The sequence below is a fragment of the Uloborus diversus genome, chromosome 7, assembly GCF_026930045.1.
Source record: "Uloborus diversus isolate 005 chromosome 7, Udiv.v.3.1, whole genome shotgun sequence".
NCBI lineage: Eukaryota > Metazoa > Arthropoda > Arachnida > Araneae > Uloboridae > Uloborus > Uloborus diversus.
Genome location: NC_072737.1, coordinates 88107408 through 88126797, shown reverse-complemented (window position 1 = coordinate 88126797; position 19390 = coordinate 88107408). Strand labels below are relative to the sequence as shown.

The following is a 19390-nucleotide window of genomic DNA, read 5'->3' as shown; positions in this document are numbered from 1 at the left end:
TAAATATAAATAACTGAAATGCATCTCAAAATGAAAATATTTCAGTTCATAAAATGTACGCTTGTAAAAATACACAAACGTGATGAAACAGAGTAAACAAGTGATCAAACAGTGGTGTTCCTAGCACAGGTGCCACCTGGGGTTTATGGAGTTGATGGTGCCACCCACCGCCAGTGGCAGATACAGGGGGGGGGGGCGATTGTTCGCCCGAAAAACAGTGAAATGAAACATGGCCACACTTGATTTGCTTATGCTAATAGGCCGTGACAATCACTGAAATTCATGGCAACAAGGAGGGCGCTGCAGGCAATCCCTATTTTCTATTTTCACAATAAAAATGTCCAATCCCTGTCCAATCAAAAACAAACAAACTTTGAAACGTTGTCATTGATTGGTGGATATACAGGATTGGGTTTAGCGCTTCTCGCGGTCAAAATGGGTGACGTACAATCAAAAATTAACGAACTTTGAAATGTTGCCATTGATTGGTGGGTACAAAGGATTGGGTTCAGCGCCTCTTGCGGTCAAAATGGGCGACATATGAAGTTTTGCATTTTTTGAGAATTTTAAGAGCAGATCACCTGAGACTACTAATTGCTTGCATCGGTTTTACACAGAATAGTTATAAATTTTCTAGGCCCGTAAAGCATAAGCAAATCAAGTGCGGCCATGAATGAAAAATTGGTGCCACTGTTATTCCATTATTAATTATTAGGAACTGACTAATATAAATTTTTAAAGATGATAATTGATAGTGTGTTAATTAATTAGTCAATCACACAAGTTGAGATAATTTTGGATCATCATACAGTTAAATTTATGCTATTGGTTGTTATAGGAAAGCATTCCACATTGGTGCAACGATACAATTAACTTATAAAGACACATAAAAATTTACTTATAAAAACTCATTACATTAAATTTTTATCAATTTGTAAGAAGTTGGCAACCTATGTAGTAGTTTTTTGAAAAGCTAAACATGTGGTTCAAAGCTGATAGTCAAATCTTATTATTTGAAGAATTCGGAGCACCATAAAATTTTACTCTAATATTTCATTTCTCGAAAGCAAAATAATCCAACTACAACTTATGTTAAAAATTCAGCACTTTAAATCAAAACAAGTTAATTGCAAAAATCAATAAGTACATTAAGTTTACGTATTTAATTTTCAAATTGATATCAATTCAGTCAAAAGTATCAAAAATAATTTTTGTTTTTGGTTCCCACCAATATTGTATTTTTCTAGATTACTAGATTTTACTCAATCTTCTTAAAACTTAAAATATGCACACAGGTTGGTTCAAAATGATACTTATTAATTTTTGAGCTACACATAATTTACTGATTTCATTTATGTTATTTACTTAGCACAACGAGTAAACAACTCAAAACTGGGCTTAATTTAGAAAGAATCCAGTTTGGTATAAATTGGATTTTCAGAACAATATTTAACTTTCAAAATGACAATCAAAACATAGAATTTTCGAGCTAGTATTAATATGTAACAATAAATTATTACATTAAATGAAAGGTTTTATCAAAAAGAAAATTATTAACCATCAAGAACAATTAACCACAGTTGACACAACTCAAAACTTGGATCACACTAGAAAAAAAATCCTAGTTTGATTTAAACTTGATTTTTCAGAACTAAATTCGACTTTTAAAATGATAATTGAAAACTTAGAATTTTAAACTGTACCATTTTTGGGCTAGAATTAATATGTAACAAAAAATCATAGTTAAATCAAAGATGAAAAGGAAAGAAAATATGAAAAAGAAAAATATTAACCATCAAGACTCTCCATGGCTGACACTTTAGAATCTATTAAATTGCTACTAGAAGCTATTAATCTTGTCTTTTCAAGCTAAAAAAAATATAAGTAAAAATTTTTGTTTAAATATATGCAAACCAATGAGAAAATAACAGAATAATAGATGCAACAAACGTATTCATAATACAAAAAGAAAAATAATGCCTAGTACAAAAAGCAGACTAGGTGTATTACAATAACAATAAATATTGACAACAATAAATGAATTTAAAAAAAAATTCTTTCATTGAAAACTGAATGCTAATAATTTTAAGAATTGTTTTTGCAATGGTAAATTTTGTGTGTGTGCTTAAATGCAACCATTTTTTAAAAATTATTATTTATTTTTTTATTAATTTTTGTGCGTGTGAGAAGAACCTATTCTTAAGACAGCAATTTTTTGATAAAATCTGTTTCTGCAACTTCAATTTTTGTCAAAGATTAGCTTGGGTGGCAAGGCTAATTTTAATCACATCCTTTCATTTTTTAGCACACATTTCAGTAAAACACACTTGAGATTGAACTTGAGAAAAACACATGGAAATTTCATGAAAATTTTGCTACTGAATATGCTTATCATGTAATGCAGCGTTTCTTAATTTCTTTGATCAGTGGAGCCCTTTTAAATGCTCACTTTTTTCGTGGAACCCTTAGTTTTTTGTCGATATGCAATAGTGTATCCAAGGTTCTGTTTGAGAGGGAGCCCAAGTTCTTATCTCAAAGAGAATATCTCATTAACTATTTGGCATTGAATTGGTAATTAAATAGACTTAATTATAGACCATGATAATTATTGATAACTGCTAATTATTGTTTATTATTATAAAACACCAAAACACTCCTATTTGCATAGGCGACTGGTGCGCCAAAAAAGAGGGGGGGAAGGTCTAAGGAGGTGCGAGGGGGGAGCCAGGTTTGATGGGCAATACACCCTTAAAGCTAATTTTTTTTCTCTTCAAATATTGGGCAATAGAATTTTTACATCATTATTAATGAATTGAACCTTCTTCCAAAAATTCGAGAAACGGACTCAAAAAGCAGGATTACATGGCCGCAGAATATTCCCCCTTACCCTCCAAAATCAAAGTTCCATTTTAATTTTTCCATTATAACATAAAAAAGCATAAAACAAGCACTTATTAAGTCAGTTCTTTTTTAAACACGTGAATAGATCATCACTTTAATTTTTCATTCGACCTTTAGTTTTGAACTTAGAAAAGTGTTAGGGCAAAGTAACTTTACTGTTGAAAATGAAACGACAATTGCCCCCCTTTCCCCCTCGAACGAGCCACCTATGCCTATTTCTGATTCTGAGTATTTTTAAAAGGGATAAATAACCTCAGAATTTATGCATGATTTATATGATTAAAATTTTTTCTTAGTTAGGAAAAGAAATACTGATGTGTTTTACCTACAATAGTGTTAATAATTTGCTAAAATTTAGAAATAAAAAGTTTTTAAAATTTAAAAACTAAAATGTCTTTTATTTTACAACAATTTTTAAAGTTATTTATAAATCAGAGACTTTGATGTCACTGTATAATATGTTGACTTAAATTGGTCCTCATTCGTTAAATGTTAAAATTGTGCTTTTAACTGCTGCTATAGATACTGGAAGAGTGGATAGTTTTAATAGAAGTAAAATATTTGAAATTTACGTCAAAAATTGTAATTTTAAGCAATATTTGGTAATGATGCAAGAAAAGGAATTTGAGTTGTATTCATAAGTTTTTCAACATTGAAGTCACTTTTAAACTATTTTTGGTGATATTAGGGGATCAGTAGCTTCTTCCAGATTTTTTTTAAAATTGAAGTTTTTAAATGTGAGAAAGAGGTGCTTTATGACTGATCTTGGAAACATTTCAAAGTTGAATTTGAAGCTCAGATTAGTTTGCGAAAGTAAAATTAAATTTATTTTTAACTTTAGGAAAGCGTTTTTATCGATTTTTTTAATTGACAAATTTGAAAGATATGGAATGAAAACCCTCAAGTCTCATGGAACCCCTGAGAGAGTTTCGTTGAACCCTGGGGTTCCGCGGAACACAATTTAAGAAACGTTGATGCAATGAAGAATAGGAACCTCTGCCTCCCTCCAAAACACTAAGTCACTGGGCCATGAACTACAGTGATAAGTGTTTTTCTAGCTAATTGTCCTTTTCTGTTATCACTGCTGCCACCTCACTTTCATTTAGAATTTTGATCAGTACAGACTTATGACCATAACAGTAAAATGCATTGAACTATCATTATTAATTAATGATATGAGACTTAAAGGTAAAATTAATGACACATTGGATTTTTCAACAGTCAATCTACAGGGTTGCTAACCTTGCAGAAACTATTTGAGTAGCATCTGTGGTGATTTTAAGGAGCATTTTTAAAATTTACGGAATAGCTCGGTATTTTGTATAAAAATCAATGTAAAAAAAATTAAATCTTTTTTTTTTAATTTGAGCTTTGATAATCATTTTAAGCACTATAATAATTTTTAAATTAATAAAATAGCTTTAAACACTATGTCATGCTTTGAGTATAAGCATATGTAGTTTCCCATATTTACATGCTTGTCATTATCAACTAGCAGAATATAATAAATTCTATTTTATTAAAATCTTTGATAAGCCTGGTTATAATTATGACCAAATGAAAAATGCCGAGCAAAATAACTTCTTTGTAGAACTGAGGAGTTTCGCTATTTTTGCGGAGCAACTCCACAAAATGCGGAGCAGTTGGCAACATTGAATCTAGAAAGTGCATATAACAAAAATTCTGCATGGCAAAATAACAACCTAAATTTTCACCATATTTCATCTTTTCCCTTAAATTGAAAGCTTTTAAATGAAAAACTCAATTGTTGCTGTAAAATATTTTTTTTTGAATCCAAAATGAGCAATGTCAACGCTAAACAGACACATAGTGACACCAGATTGCCATAGTAAATGCAACAAGTAAACTATGGAGCAACCAAAAACACAGGAAGTTCGTGATTTTTTAGGATATCAAAATTAGTTTCGATTGAGTGGAATATTTATTTCTGAATGATAAGGAAGAAATATTATAAAGTTGCGTAATTTGTGCTTTAAAACTTTGAATTTTAAAATATTTCTAATACGCAAATGTATTGATGTATTACAAATATCATTGGCTGTGGTGCTTACCAGATAAGTTAGTTCATCCATGAAATAACTTACAAAATTCAAAACTTAAAACCACTTCCTTACTAAATGTGTTATTAAGACCTTCTATTGTATCCTAGAATTTCATTTTTAAGAAACAAAACTTTGGTAAAAGAAAGTGTCGAAGCATCATCTTTAATTTAAAATTAACTAAAAATATTATTTAAGACTATTTTAAATCTACTTCACAGTAAAAGAGTTAAAGGCTAAAAATTTAACATGTATCAATAAAGTAGTTATTATATTAAAAGTTGTTCTTCTCATCAAATTCTCAATATAGGATGAATGTCCCAAAAAGTGAGTTTAAATCAATCAAAAAAAAAAAGTTTAAAATAGTACCTGTTCATCATTTTCTGAAAATTTCAGTTCCGATAACATCTCATCAATGCGGTCCAACTTTGACTTAATAAAATTTAAGTCTACATGTGACTGAGCAGGTGGGAGTTTAGATTCTGAGGGAGGTTTTTTCCCTGTTAAATAAAAACAAATAAATTTCAACCAAACACAAAACTATTTGAAATAACATTTTAAAAACTATTTGAAATAACATTTGACTGACAGATCAAAATGTGTCATCATGTCAAAATGAAAATAAACCCATCCTGGTTCTTAAAACAACCTAAATTTCACAGCATGTCAGGTTCAAAAACAGATAGAAAAAAAGGGGAAAGACTTTAAAGATTTTATGCTCTGTGTCTGAGGGTCTTTTTGTAAATCCCCACAAAACTATGATGATTGCTTTCACCCATATCCAGGTGTGCGGTTTTCATAGGAATGATAGTGATCTGAAGTAAAATTTTCTGAAACTATGAGGAAGCTCGACCCCCCCCCCCCCCCCCCCCCCCCACCCTGTAAAACCATTCAACTATGCAGACAAAAATCATCGAAATCATTAATTAAAATCATTTTAAACATTGCTTCCTACATATTTTTTCAGTTTTTGAATGTGTTGTCAGCACAAAATTTTTGGAAACAACAACCCAAAGTTTTTGAAATTTTCAGTCACTTTGGATCCCAAACATCTCTCAGTATTAAGTTCTTCGGACAGACTTTTACTTATTCTCTACTTTGATTAGAAACTGAACTGGAAAAGACATTTTAAATATAATCTGGCTAAGACTAGTAAAGTATTTTGGGTCTGTAAGAGAGCTATGGGGGACAAAGTTCGAGAGGGCTGTCCATTAAGGTGGTTCAAAAAAATCAATTTCTTTATTTTTGAATCGCATTACCTCTCATAAGTTGTAGTTTCGTATCCTCAATTGGAGAAAAATAATAAAAACATTCGATGTTGACATCTTCAGTTTGCGCATGAGGCTGAAAGTGAAAAAATATGCTAAAAATTAAATTTTTCAAAAAATAATAAAAGTAGTTTTTTTTAATTTCTATAACGCAACAGTCATAAATTGTCAGTATATAGCATAGTTTGAGCCTAAACATATATCTTATAGCTTTTACATAAGATCTTTCATTTGCACATTCGTCTTAAATTGGGCTAAAATCTCCCGTCCAATCTAAGGCATATGAGCAAACTAAAGATATTATTTAAAAGCTATAAAATATTTTTCAGGTTCAAAGTACACTATATACTAACAGCTTATGGCTGTTGCATAATGGAAAAATACAAAAAAACTCATTTCATTATTTTTCAAAAATTCAATTTTTTAGATATTTTTTTCAAAATTTCAGCTTTATGCGTGAACTGAAGATGTCAACTTATAATTTTTTTATTATTTTTCCCCAACTGAGGATACCAAACTGAAACTTTTGAGAGGAAGCATGAATCCAAAATAAAGAAATCGATTTTTTTGAACCACCCTACTGTCCACTGGGTTGGGGGCGGGTTCACCTAGATGGTTCACCTTGCAGTGCAACTCCCTTTTGAAGCCATGCACCTATTTAGGCCAACAAAGATAACTTTTTTCAATAAAATAAAATTATAATAATAAGAAATATGATGGCATTATTTTATGTTCTAAAGAAGAAGGAAAAAGTTTATGCCACATAAGATAAGCCTTACCTACAATAAATGAGGTTCTCATCACAGTTTGACTTCCAACATCTTTTGAGGAACTACTGCATTCTGATTTACAGGTTGAGCATTTTGAAATTTTTCGTGAGCAGAATTGCTGCCACTCATAATCTTCTTTCTGTAATAAAAACATTTGCCTAGCTTTGAACTGATAGTACTGCATTTCAGAATCAGAAACTTTAGGCTGAGCCATCCTGTTATGCATAACGTAGTTGTCTACTTCAGAAACATTTGATCAAAGATCTGTTTAAAAAAAATTAAGAATAATATTTACATATATTTTCGTTTTAAAATTAATATGAAATATTCAAAAAGTAAATCTGAAACCAGGCCTGTCATTTAGTGGGGTCAGGAGGGGGCAGTGTTGGAAATAAGAAAAATCTAGGCGTCATGATGGCGCCTAGTTTACATTTCTAAGAGAGAGAAAATGAACAACCTAGTTGCCATTTTTAATGAATCAAATACATGTACAGTGCCTGCCGCCTATTAAAATCACTTTTGTTCTGAGCACATTTGGTTTTATAAATCAGCTGATTTTATCAACCAGCGTACCCACTTTTTAAAAAAGTAGAAGGTTTCAAGATTTAAATACACTACTAAAAAAGAAATGAAATACGAAATTTTTATTTTATTTTAAGTGAGTTCGCATTTAAACTATACATTAGGCAGTTTTTATTTATTAACTTGGCAAATTATTAAATTATTATATTTATTAAATTTTGGCAAAACATTTTTGTTTAACAGAACTTGAAAGTAAAGATTCAGGATCATTTGAAAATTCATGAAAGTTTTTGTAAGTTTCAACATAATCTCTCTCTCTTTGCTCTTCTCTAAAGTGCATAGAGTGACACCAAGCATGCTTTCAATGTTTACTGAAGAGGACAAATTTGGCGCTGTAATTCCCATTTCTGCCAATACCGGTTAATACAATTCTTGGTGTGACAAAAACATTGGAATTTATTATTGCTGTTGCAATTTTTGAGATTTTCTAACTGTATTTTTCAATTTTTAACATAAGCTCTCCAAAATCTTGATTTTATAAGTCATCGATAATGATTTTATTAAAGGATGGTTTTAATATATTTCGATATTGTAATAATTCTGTTCTTCCAGAATTGATTTTAAAAAAATGGCTGATTTTATAATCTAGTTATTTTATAAGTGGCGGTTACTGTATCTAAATACAATTTCTTTTTATTAAACACACTACCTTTGTATTACTTCATGTTACACACTGCCGATGGCATCTTTTTAAAATATACTGAAGAAAATTAAAGACAAAACTGATAGCATTTTAAAATTACCTACTTTCACAAATTTATCTTTTGGGCCAATCATGAGTCTTAATCACAATGAATCAGGAAAGAAAAGCTCCAATGTGATCCAAAACTTAAGGCATCAAATTTGGCACCAAGCGTTTGAAATTTAGATGTCAAATCAAAAATTTTGGTTCCAAAATGTGACTAATGACCACTTGTCTCAAATACTGGGAAGGGCAGGGGCAGATACAGACTAGTATTTTAGGGGGGGGGGCACGCTGAAAAATATAGAACTTTGGACGCGAAAAGTTTTCAACACTGTTTGGCTTTTGTCGGATGTCTTTTCATCCATAAGCTCATTATTTTTGCATTGAAAAAGGCGTTCCCTGTAACGCCGAAACACGTGTCTGCTGTAATTTATAAATTTGTGCTTCTACTTACGTTGTTTGGTCTGACTTTACTGTTTGGGTGCTTATAAAATGTACAAAATAGGCGAGTAATAAGGTGGCTAGTATGGCACAAACTTTTTAAATTAATGTCAGAAGCAATCAAAGAAAGCTTTATTTCTTATATTTGTTTAAACAAATCTTTACTAATATTATAAAAAGAGAGGGCAGATTTTTGTGTGTTTATATGTTCGAAGTAATCTCCAGAACCCCTGCACCTATTTGAAAAATTCTTTCACTATATAAAAGGTGCTTTCTTACTGAGTAACATAGGCTATAGTTCGAAAAAATCCGATAAATAATTCTTTTTTTATTCAAATTTAGGCTCAAATTTCATGTAAGTTGCCTATTATTGGCTATTAAAGGGGTGAAAAATTACTTGCACATATTAATATTATATATCGTTAAAAAGGGTAGAATTTTCTGCGTTCTAAACAATTTATTTCAATGCTCTAACTTAATTACGGTGGGAGTAATTTGCATTTTTAACTCAAACTTTTTTAGGCTTAGCTGAAATTTAGGTACTACTTTCTTCATTAAATCTATCAATAAAAAGTGAATGAATTGTCCCACAGTTTTCTTTTTGATAGCATTGGAAAAAGCGAGATTTTTTACTCCAGATCTCTCTCGACCTGTGGTGAAAAAGTTAGCTTCTATCTTCAAAGGAAAAAAAGTTACAAAAAAGCGTCACGTGCGGGACAAAATTACTGTTTTCCGTTAAATGTCCCAACAATGGATGAAAAAAAGTGATGAAGAGTTAGTGATCATTTGGATGATCAGGGTCCTCCTGTATTTCAGAATGCAAAAGTGCATTTTATATGTAATTTAGAGTTTTTTTTCACTCTAAAGAGCAATAAATAATAAACCCTTTGTTTTATGGAAAACTTGAAATGACAGGCCTCCTGCAATATATAAAGCAGAGTGAAAGAGTGACATCAACAGGGATTATGTTTGTAAAACATTGGCATAATATTGCTTTTTCACCAAGAATAACACAACATTGTAACACATATATCAGACAAATTTCTTCACACCAAAATGACTGTTAACACTTTGAAAGGCAGTGGTCGCGCCTCAAAACCACTTATTTATTTTTCCCCCTTTCTTTTTTTAATCAAAATCACTTGAGTCCTTTCCTTTTAAGTGAAATGAACAATAATAGATGGCATTTCAGCAAAAGTATCTTTTTCTGTAGGCTCAATTTTTTGTCCAAATCATTCCAAGTTATAAACTCAAAAATACAAATACAAATACAAAAGTGATGACCAGCAACAGGCTCTGGGCCTAGCTAGACTGGTCCTAGTCAATTTACAATCCCCAGTGAAGATCAATGGCCCTCTTAAAACTGTCTACTCCTTTGCTCATTACCACCTCTTCCGGTAAGCTGTTCCAAGGTTCCACTACCCTGCTAAAATAATAATTTTTCCTAATATCCATGTTAGCCTGAGATTTAAATAGCTTAAAACAATGACCCCTTGTCCTGTTTTCAGTGCTAAACTTTAGCCCCGTAACATCTCTCGTTTTAATAAATTTAAACAGCTGAATCATGTCCCCTCGGTCTCTTCTTTGCTCAAGACTGTACATTTTTAGCCTTCTAAGCCTGGAATCATAATCTAAGTGGGAAAGTCCACTTATTAGCCTTGTAGCCCGCCTTTGAACCCTTTCCAATACATTAAGGTCTTTCTTAAGATAAGGAGACCAAAAGTGAACAGCATACTCCAAATGGGGCCTTACCAAACTTCTATATAAGGCAGGGTTGGCAAAAACCCGGGTTTTTTAAAAAAGCCCATGGACCCAGGGTTTTTTGGGTTTTTTTTAAATAAAACCCAAAAAAACCCAACTAAAGCTGGGTTTTTTAAAAGAAATGTGGGTTTTTTTGCCTTTTTTTAGGGAAAATGTAGGGTACTTGTAGCATATTGTAGCGTAAGTATATGAACAAATCACAAGAATTGTCTTGGGGTAAAAAAAGCTGGAAAACTAGTTAAAATTCAGCGTTTTCTGAAGAGTATGAAAGACGACGAAACCCAAGAATGGTGAAGTTTCAGATTTTTTAGTTTCCATGATTACCAACAGTTAAGGCAAAATTACTTCTTGAGTGATAAAATCTATTGTTCGTTTTTAACTACTACTATTTTTTTTTTTGCATTTTACTTTATTGTATTTCATTTTTTTATGCAAAACTTCTGTAGAACCTCAAGTAGTTTAAATCCCTATTTACTGAATTCCAGCTTAATCAAGACATTTCTTTGAATTTTATGTTGCCTGTTTTTCTATTTCTGTGTACAGATTAAGAAATATTTTTTGTAAGATAATGAAAATACTGTACATCCTATTCTGTTTTCTGTCCGACCATTTGTAAAACCTGTTAATTTCTAAAAAAAAATATAACTTGTTAATTCGAAATTTGTGACGTGTCGGGTTGCAGAAAATAATTCACACGAAAGCCTTTTAGCTAGAGTAGTTTCCTCTGTACAATCTACAAATATTGAGAAAACCAGACGTGACAGGACTTAGTCAAGATAAATTGAGTTATTTATTGACCAGTTAAAGATAAAAGTTAAATATATATTTTTTAAATCTTTGAAGTATTTTTAATGCCGTTAAGAGTTAAGAAATACTATTAAAGTTCAAAATTCATTTTTTGTGTCCATTGTCTGTGGTGAAGAACAAATAAAATAGAAGTTTAAATTGTAAAAGTATTTAAATTAATTACTTTTTTAAAAAACTTCTCAAAAAATTTTAAAAAACCCAAAAGTGGGCTAAATAATGGGTTTTTTTAAATGGGTTTTTTCAAAAAAACCCATTGGGTCCAACCCAATTGGGTCCAATCCGGCCAACCCTGATATAAGGGCAGAAGAACTTCTTTAGATTTGTTTGAAATAGAGAAACTGAAAAAGAAAATGAAAAATAATTTCAAATTAAAAATTTTTTAACTAGCGCTAAAATAGTCAACCATTTTTTTTTAAATAAAGCAATTTTTTTGTTATAATGATATTTATGTTTCATTTTGTAAGTATTAGAAGCAATTTTAATCAGATAAATATAAAATAAAATTCCTTTTTTTTTTCCTGAAAATCTATTGAACTCTTTTCAACAGAATTCTTGATTATCCTTTTTAATAATCAGGAAAACAAAAATGAATTTCATAGACATTTATTTTGGAAATAAAGATACATATCAATCATCATTTGTTAAAACGAAAAGAAAAAAAAAATCATTAACAGCTTTTTCATACTTTGAATTCCCTTTATTTTTATTCTATCAAACAATCATCAATTTTTGTCAATGCTGTTAAATCTACAAGAAACATTTCAATTAAAGAATATAAAACTTTAAGTCTTTTTCTCAAAATTTAAAAATAATAACAATAACAAAAATATTAAATTAAATTTAAAAAAAAAAAGAAAATTAAACATATGCTTACTCTCTAAATATTTGCAATAAAAATTACTTGTAACATAGTTAATTTCTTAAAGAATTTAAATCAGTACTATTAATGTTAAAACATTTTAAATTTCTGAAAAATACCCTTAAAATGGCCAAATTTGAGGATTTTTTTCATAGGTCAAGGTTATGTTTGTTCAAAACAAATAATAAAAAAAATTAGGTTTGTTCAAAACAAATCTCAATTTTAGCTCAATATTTATATTTTCTTACAATTTTCGCATAGATACTTATGTTTTATTTTTGAACCATAGGGGGGAGGGGAGGATATGATGCACCCTCTCTAACATTTTTTAAAGTTTTTGCCAATCAACTTGGGGGGGGGGGGATCAGACAGATCAACAGACATGCAGGCGTGTAGATGGGGTAAACACTCCAGAGGGAAAGGGGGAAGTTAGCAAAAAGGAGGTTGGCATTAGCTGTGTGTTAGATAGTGGGAATATTCCAGAATTAAAGGAGGAAGTTAGTAAAAAGGATGTGGGAATTAGCTGTGTGTTAGATAGTGGGAAAATTCCAGAGGTAAAGGGGAAAGTTATTGCTGAGGCGACTGACTGGGAAACAAAGGGTATAATTTTGGGAGATTCAATGGTGCGTGAGGTGGGAAACTCAATAGGCAGAGTTAGACGTAAGGTGGCTAGATGTTGTTTGCCAGGGGCTCGGGTGAGAGATGTAAATAGGGTTGCTGAAAAGAAGGGGGTATTTAATAAAGAGGATGTAGTCACTTTGTGGGTGGGAACTAACGATGTAGGCCATAGTAACAATGATGAGTTTACAAAGGAATGGGATTCCCTGTTGGACAAAGCAACCAACTGTTCGGCAAATGTCCAAGTGGTTGGTTTGCTTCCCAGGTATGGAGTGCATAGGAGTTGGTTAAACCAATGGGCTAGGTGTATGAACCTGGTACTCAAGGAAATTTGCGTTAAGCGTAGTAGCAGGTTTATTGATGTGTGGAGTAGATGTAAACGAGATTGGATTGCTAGGGATGGCCTACATCTGAGCTCTACAGGGGTCAAAATGGTTAGTGGTTTGATTTTAGAGGCTTCAGAATCAAAAAACTAAGTTGGAATGGGGGGCATGGTTTAAGGAGCAGAATTCGAAAGGGTACTAACTATGGGGATTTTAGTAGAAACGGAAATAGGGTGGCTAATAAGAGAAAAGATTTTAACACTTGGGATTCAAACAATCGTGCAGCATTAAATAAAAGTAAGATGGGCTTACTTAAGGTTTTTTATACAAATGCTCGTAGTATTAGGAACAAGATGGAAGAATTGAAAAGCATAATAATAGATGAGAGGTTGGATATTATTGGAGTTACCGAGACATGGGCTACCGAAAGTGATGATGATTTATTATCTATTGCTGGGTATAATTTGTTTATAGAGTAGGTAAAAGAGGTGGTGGGGTTTTATTTTATGTCAGAGACACTTTAATTTGCAATGAATTGGTAATTAATGATAAACCTAATGAGATTGATATGATTTGGCTGGAGTTGATTAGTAATAAGGGCAAAAAACTACGTTTGGGGAATATTTATAGGCCACCCAACTTAAGCCAGGGTCAAGACGAACAGATGTTTAGTATTATTAGTGACATTTCTAGCAAGGGGTCAGTCATCATAATGGGAGATTTTAATTTTCCAGGAATTGATTGGAATAATTTTTACCATAGTAATAGCAGAGAAGAGGATTTTTTGAAAGTAATTGGTGACTGTTTCTTAGATCAAATTGTAACTCAGGGTACTCGACAGGACGCGATTTTAGATCTAGTTTTCTGCGACATGGAAGGCTCTGTTCAGGGGTTGTGTGTAGGGGAACACATTGGAGATAGTGACCACAACAGTATTAGGTTTGGGATTAAATTTGATATGCACAAAGTAGAGAATTTTAGGTTTGTGCCCAATTTCAGAAATACTGACTTTGTGGCACTTCGGCAGAGTTTGAAAGCAGTTTTTTCTTCTGGATTGGACAATAGCGATGTGAATCTTCAGTGGGCAGAGTTTAAGGAAAATCTAGCAAATACGGTTAGGGATCATGTTCCTTTTAGGAGAAAGGGTGTCAACACTAAAATTTGGCCAATGTGGTTCTCCAGGGAAACTAAAGACGCTCTAAATTACAAGCAAGCTGCTTTTCATAGGTTTAGAGAAACAGGTCACAGTGCAGATAGGCTCCAATATTGTAAGGCAAGGCGTAAATTTAAGTATTTGGTATGGATTCCAGGGTTGGCTTTTTGCCGGCAGAAACTGGTTTTTGCCCTGCCGGTGGCAGAAACTGGTTATAACCGGTAAAAACCGGCAGAAACTGGTAGAAACTGGCAAAAACTAGAAAACGTTTTTAATAGCTCTAGTAATTACTTAATGACAGGCAATTAAGTAAAATAAAATATATAACTCATTTCGTCGTTGCAAAAACTTAATATAATAGTTATTTAATAATTAGTGTAAAAACATGTTAAATAACAAGACTGACATTTGTAAAGCAAAGTAAAATTTATCGTAGTGGAAACTGCTATGTGTTAGAAATTTTAGCCTTGTAATGTTGTAAGTAACAAATTTTTCAGTTTGTTTATAATTATTTTGTTTGCATTTAATATAAAGTGTGATATATCAAATATTTAAATAAATACAGATTTTTTTTTATTTCATTAAATTCTAAAATTCAGAAACTTGTCATTTTACACTTAATATAACTGAATAAAGCTATTCTCAAAGAACAAAGAGCTCCCCCCCCCCCATTTTGATTTCTATGGAAAGCTAATAATCCAATTATATAAGTACTAACACAGTCTTCAACTTTGCTGTATGTAAGAAACAATATAATTGGTTAGATTCACTGACTCATAAATGTAAAGAGTTTCATTGGTTGAAACTAGGGGTGCAACATGGATGTCGATGTTTTGGAAACATCGATTTTTTTGTTAAAACATCGATGTTTTACTTTCAATGTTTTTGGACTATCGATGTTTTGGTTTCGATGTTTTTTCGATGCTGATGTTTTTGCATTTTAATTGAAAATTATCATAAAATTTTGCTCCAATCTTCTCGCTAGGTAATTAAGTTTACTTATGGAGTTGCCAAAAAAAAACATTTTTTGCACCCGTTTTATAAGAACAATTTTTCTGCGTAGAGGATGATTTTTGGGAAGATCACTACAAGATAGTAAAAGATTAACTAGAGAGTAAAAAAGAGGGAAGAACCTGACACTGGTAGTCTGGTGCCAGAACTTGCAGTCTATTTCAAGGCTCCAGTTCTTAAACTAAAGGAAAATCCTATACGCATTTGATAGTGATGGAAACTTCTGTTCCATCGAAAGAGATGTTTCTCGGACTGGTGGGATAGTCTGCGAAAAGAGAAATGCCCTTCTGGGGGGACAAAGTAAGGAAACTTCTTTTTCTCCAAACTGTCAACACCAATATTCGGGCTTACTTATCAATTTCCTCCAACAAGTCGTCCGTCTATTACCTTAAATTTGTGTTTAATTATTAACTAACAGTACAACACACATTTCTTACTCTTAAAAATTATTGTTAGAGTTAATTTTGTATTTTTAAAATAATTAGCACAACTTTTTCTCATCATTCAACTGACGGTAAGTGCATGATGCATTTTTTCTTAGATTCTTTTTTGATGTAAATTTACTTTTAGTTTAATTCAGTTTGAAAATATTTCCTTATTACTATAACTAGATTGTATTAACCGGTGCTTGTCTTATTATCAATTTTTGCCCAACTATAATATCAAGCTGTTGCGAAATTATTCTTATTAAATTATATTCATGATTTTCAGTATGAATGTTCAGTATTTTCAATATATTCGTCGGATACGTATTCTTTTGTATTGCTTAAATTAGTGTAGTATATTCAAAAATGTATGTTATACATTGATAAAAAGATCGATGTTTTAATTTCTAACATCGATGTTTTCATGGGATTGAAAGAATCTTCTCAAATTTCTCCTTTGTGCACAACAAATTAAGAAATTGTTTAGGTTTAGAAACAGCGTCAAAACTTGTATTTTGTTACAGGCTGCTGCAGTGTGAAAACAATGTAAAATTTGATTTTGAATGGTGATAGTGTTGTAAATAAATTGTATCTGGGTTAATATTTAATTATTTTTCTTATACATTTTCTATTGTGTGTCAGGAATTGCATTTATGTCATTTTTTGAGTTTCTGCCAGTTTCTGCCATAAATGTGGCAGAAAGGGGTTTTTGCCATGCCGGTTTTAACCGGTTTCTACCAGTGGTTTTTACCGCCTTGGCAGAAACCTGCCAACCCTGATGGATTCAGAAAAGAGAGTTGGAGCAAAGACTGGCAGATAACATAAACAGGAATCCCAAGAGGTTTTTTGCATACGCTAATTCGGGGAAAGTTCGAAATAGTCATATTGGGCCACTGGTTGATGAGCACGGAATTTTAATTCAGGACAATAGTGATATTGCTAATGTTCTTAATAACTTTTTTTCGAGTGTTTTTAACGATAACTGTATCTCAACAGTTGACACCAACAAGACACAAGCTATAGTACAGCTTGAGGACTTTGTATTTTCCAGGGATGACGTTTTACTTCATTTGAAAAAAAATAAAGAGACTAAGGCTCCGGGGCCAGATAATAGTTATCCGAAAATTTTAGTTGAATGTGCAGAGGAATTAGCAGATGTAATCGCAAACATTTTCAATGCTTCTTATAATTCGGGGACAGTGCCAGAGGACTGGAAGCTGGCTAACATTACACCGCTCTTCAAGAAAGGGTCTAAAGGGAGTGCGGGAAATTATAGACCTGTGAGTCTAACTTCGGTGGTTTGCAAAATTTTTGAAACATTGATGAAAATTAAGATAGTAAATTTTCTAGAGACTAATAATCTATTGACTAGTTTTCAGTACGGTTTTAGGAAAGGTAAATCTTGTGCAACTAATTTATTACATTTCTATGACAAAGTTACCATGGCTTTGGACAATAAGAAGCCTGTAGATGTTGTTTACATTGATTTTCAAAAAGCTTTCGATAAGGTACCGCATGTTGCTCTACTTAGCAAATTAGCTGATATTGGAATAGGAGGGAAAATTTTCATTTGGGTAAAAAATTGGCTGACCGGAAGGAAACAAAGAGTAGTTGTAAGGGGAAATTATTCTAATTGGAGTGAGGTCTTAAGCGGGGTTCCTCAAGGATCAGTGATAGGGCCTGTTTTGTTCATTGTCTTTATGAATGATATTCACAAAAATATTTCTGGGAACATGAATTGTTTTGCTGATGATGTCAAAGTTATGGGGACTGTAGAAAATGAAGAACAAGCAAATCAGCTGCAAGAGGATCTAGATCATATTACAGAGTGGGCTGATAAATGGGGTATGGCTGTTAATGTTGGGAAATGTCAAGTGCTACATTTAGGGCATGGAAATAAGTGTACAAGTTATTATTTGCAAGGTTCAGTCATTAGTCAGGCAGACAAAGTTACTGATCTGGGGGTCCTAATAAGTCAGGATTTAAAGTTTAGCCAACAGTGCAGCATTGCTAGCAACAAAGCCAATAAGATGCTTGGGTTTATCAATAGATCTATTTCAAATAAATCTAAAGAAGTTCTTCTGCCCTTATATAGAAGTTTGGTAAGACCCCATTTGGAGTATGCTGTTCAGTTTTGGTCTCCTTATCTTAAGAAAGACATTAATGTATTGGAAAGGGTTCAAAGGCGGGCTACAAGGCTAATAAGTGGACTTTCCCACTTAGATTATGATTCCAGGCTTAGAAGGCTAAAAGTGTGTCTTGAGCAAAGAAGAGACCGAGGGGACATGATTCAGCTGTTTAAATTCATTAAAATGAAAGATGTTACGGGGCTAAAGTTTAGCACTGAAAACAGGACAAGGGGTCATTGTTTTAAGCTATTTAAATCTCAGGCTAACATGGATATTAGGAAAAATTATTATTTTAGCAGGGTAGTGGAACCTTGGAACAGCTTACCGGAAGAAGTGGTAATGAGCAAAGGAGTAGACAGTTTTAAGAGGGCCATTGATCTTCACTGGGGATTGTAATTTGACTAGGACCAGTCTAGCTGGGCCCAGAGCCTGTTGCTGGTCGTCGTATTTGTATTTGTATTTTCCCATCTACTGCAGACAAAACCTTACTTTCAAATTTTTTCTTCTGCAGTATTCATTAACTTATTTATTTGATAATATTTCTTTTTTTGAATTTTTAAGCATACATTTGTTCTTTCCTTAAACTATATTTGTGGAAAGTAGACTAAAAAGAAACTAACAGCAAATTATTCTTATAAAATAATGCAAACTTTACCAGGTTGGCAAAATTAGGTTGCTGTACTTTTTTGGCAATTTATAAAGTTTATAAAAGGCAAACAGGAAAAATACCACTGCCGATATTTTAATTAAAATGAATTCTCCGACAAATTTGCAAAAAATACTGACTAAATTTTGAAAAAAAACTCACAAATACTGACCAAGATAAAAAATACTGACTTGTGCTGACCAGTTTTATGCCTTGCACCACCCCTTTCGAAAGAATTCATTATATATAAAAAAAAAAATTTATAGCTGACAATTCTATGTCTAGATGATCAAGTAAACCCACTCATAATGTTTTTTTTTTCATAAAATTTGTAAAAATTTAATAATGTGCCCTTCAAAGGGTTGATTATGTAAAAGTTTTCTTTTTTAAAATGTTCTTATTAGAAGCAAATGTGTAACCCTTGAGATGAAACTATTTCAATGGTGTACAAAAAACTATAAACGCTGATAAAGTGCTTTTATGTTTTTTATGCATTTCTTTTTTCATTAGAATTTTCAAAAAGCAAATTCAATTCAGATTTTCCAAAACTTTGGACAGGCGGGTGTTTTCTATTAAATTGCTATCAATTCCTTTATTTTATTTTTTTTAAGTCAAGAAACAATATTGTTTTCGTGACCTAATAGCTTTCTTTAAAATATAATACAACTACCTTTTAAACAGTCTGTTTGTTCTTCATTCACAATCAGGGTTCATATAAAGCACTCTTCAGAAACATAAAAAAAAACATTCGCGTTTGTCATTTAAATCGTAATTTAAACGATTTGCCCATTAAAAGGGCATTATTAGAAAAAATATTCTTCGGCAAGTGTAGGCATAAGTTTCAAATTTTGTAAACAAAACTGCTCAAAAAGAAGTTAAAGTACTTTGTTTTTTGTCCTATGAGACATTTCATAAAAGGAGGCGCATTCGACAAAACTAATATCATTGGTC

The 19390-nt window shown here is 31.9% G+C and overlaps 1 protein-coding gene across 1 annotated transcript; it reads right to left on the bottom strand.

The window, feature by feature from the left end:
• Window positions 1-1788: 1788 nt before the first annotated feature.
• On the bottom strand, window positions 1789-19272 carry LOC129226780 (uncharacterized). Its single transcript, XM_054861408.1, has 4 exons — window positions 19110-19272; window positions 7009-7263; window positions 5331-5461; window positions 1789-1869 (listed from the first exon to the last, which is right to left on the bottom strand). The coding sequence occupies exons 2-4, from the start codon at window positions 7223-7225 to the stop codon at window positions 1789-1791; spliced, it is 429 nt and encodes a 142-aa protein (XP_054717383.1). The 5' UTR covers window positions 7226-7263; window positions 19110-19272.
• Between the last annotated feature and the right edge of the window lie 118 nt (window positions 19273-19390).

Excerpts from the sequence above, each read along its gene's own strand:
- LOC129226780 (XM_054861408.1), bottom strand. The coding sequence starts at position 7,225 with ATGCATAACAGGATGGCTCAGCCTAAAGTTTCTGATTCTGAAATGCAG. Across the intron at positions 5,462-7,008 it reads GAGAACCTCATTTATTGTAG|GGAAAAAACCTCCCTCAGAA; the intron begins GTAAGGCTTATC and ends TTTATTTAACAG. Across the intron at positions 1,870-5,330 it reads TTTCAGAAAATGATGAACAG|CTTGAAAAGACAAGATTAAT; the intron begins GTACTATTTTAA and ends TATTTTTTTTAG.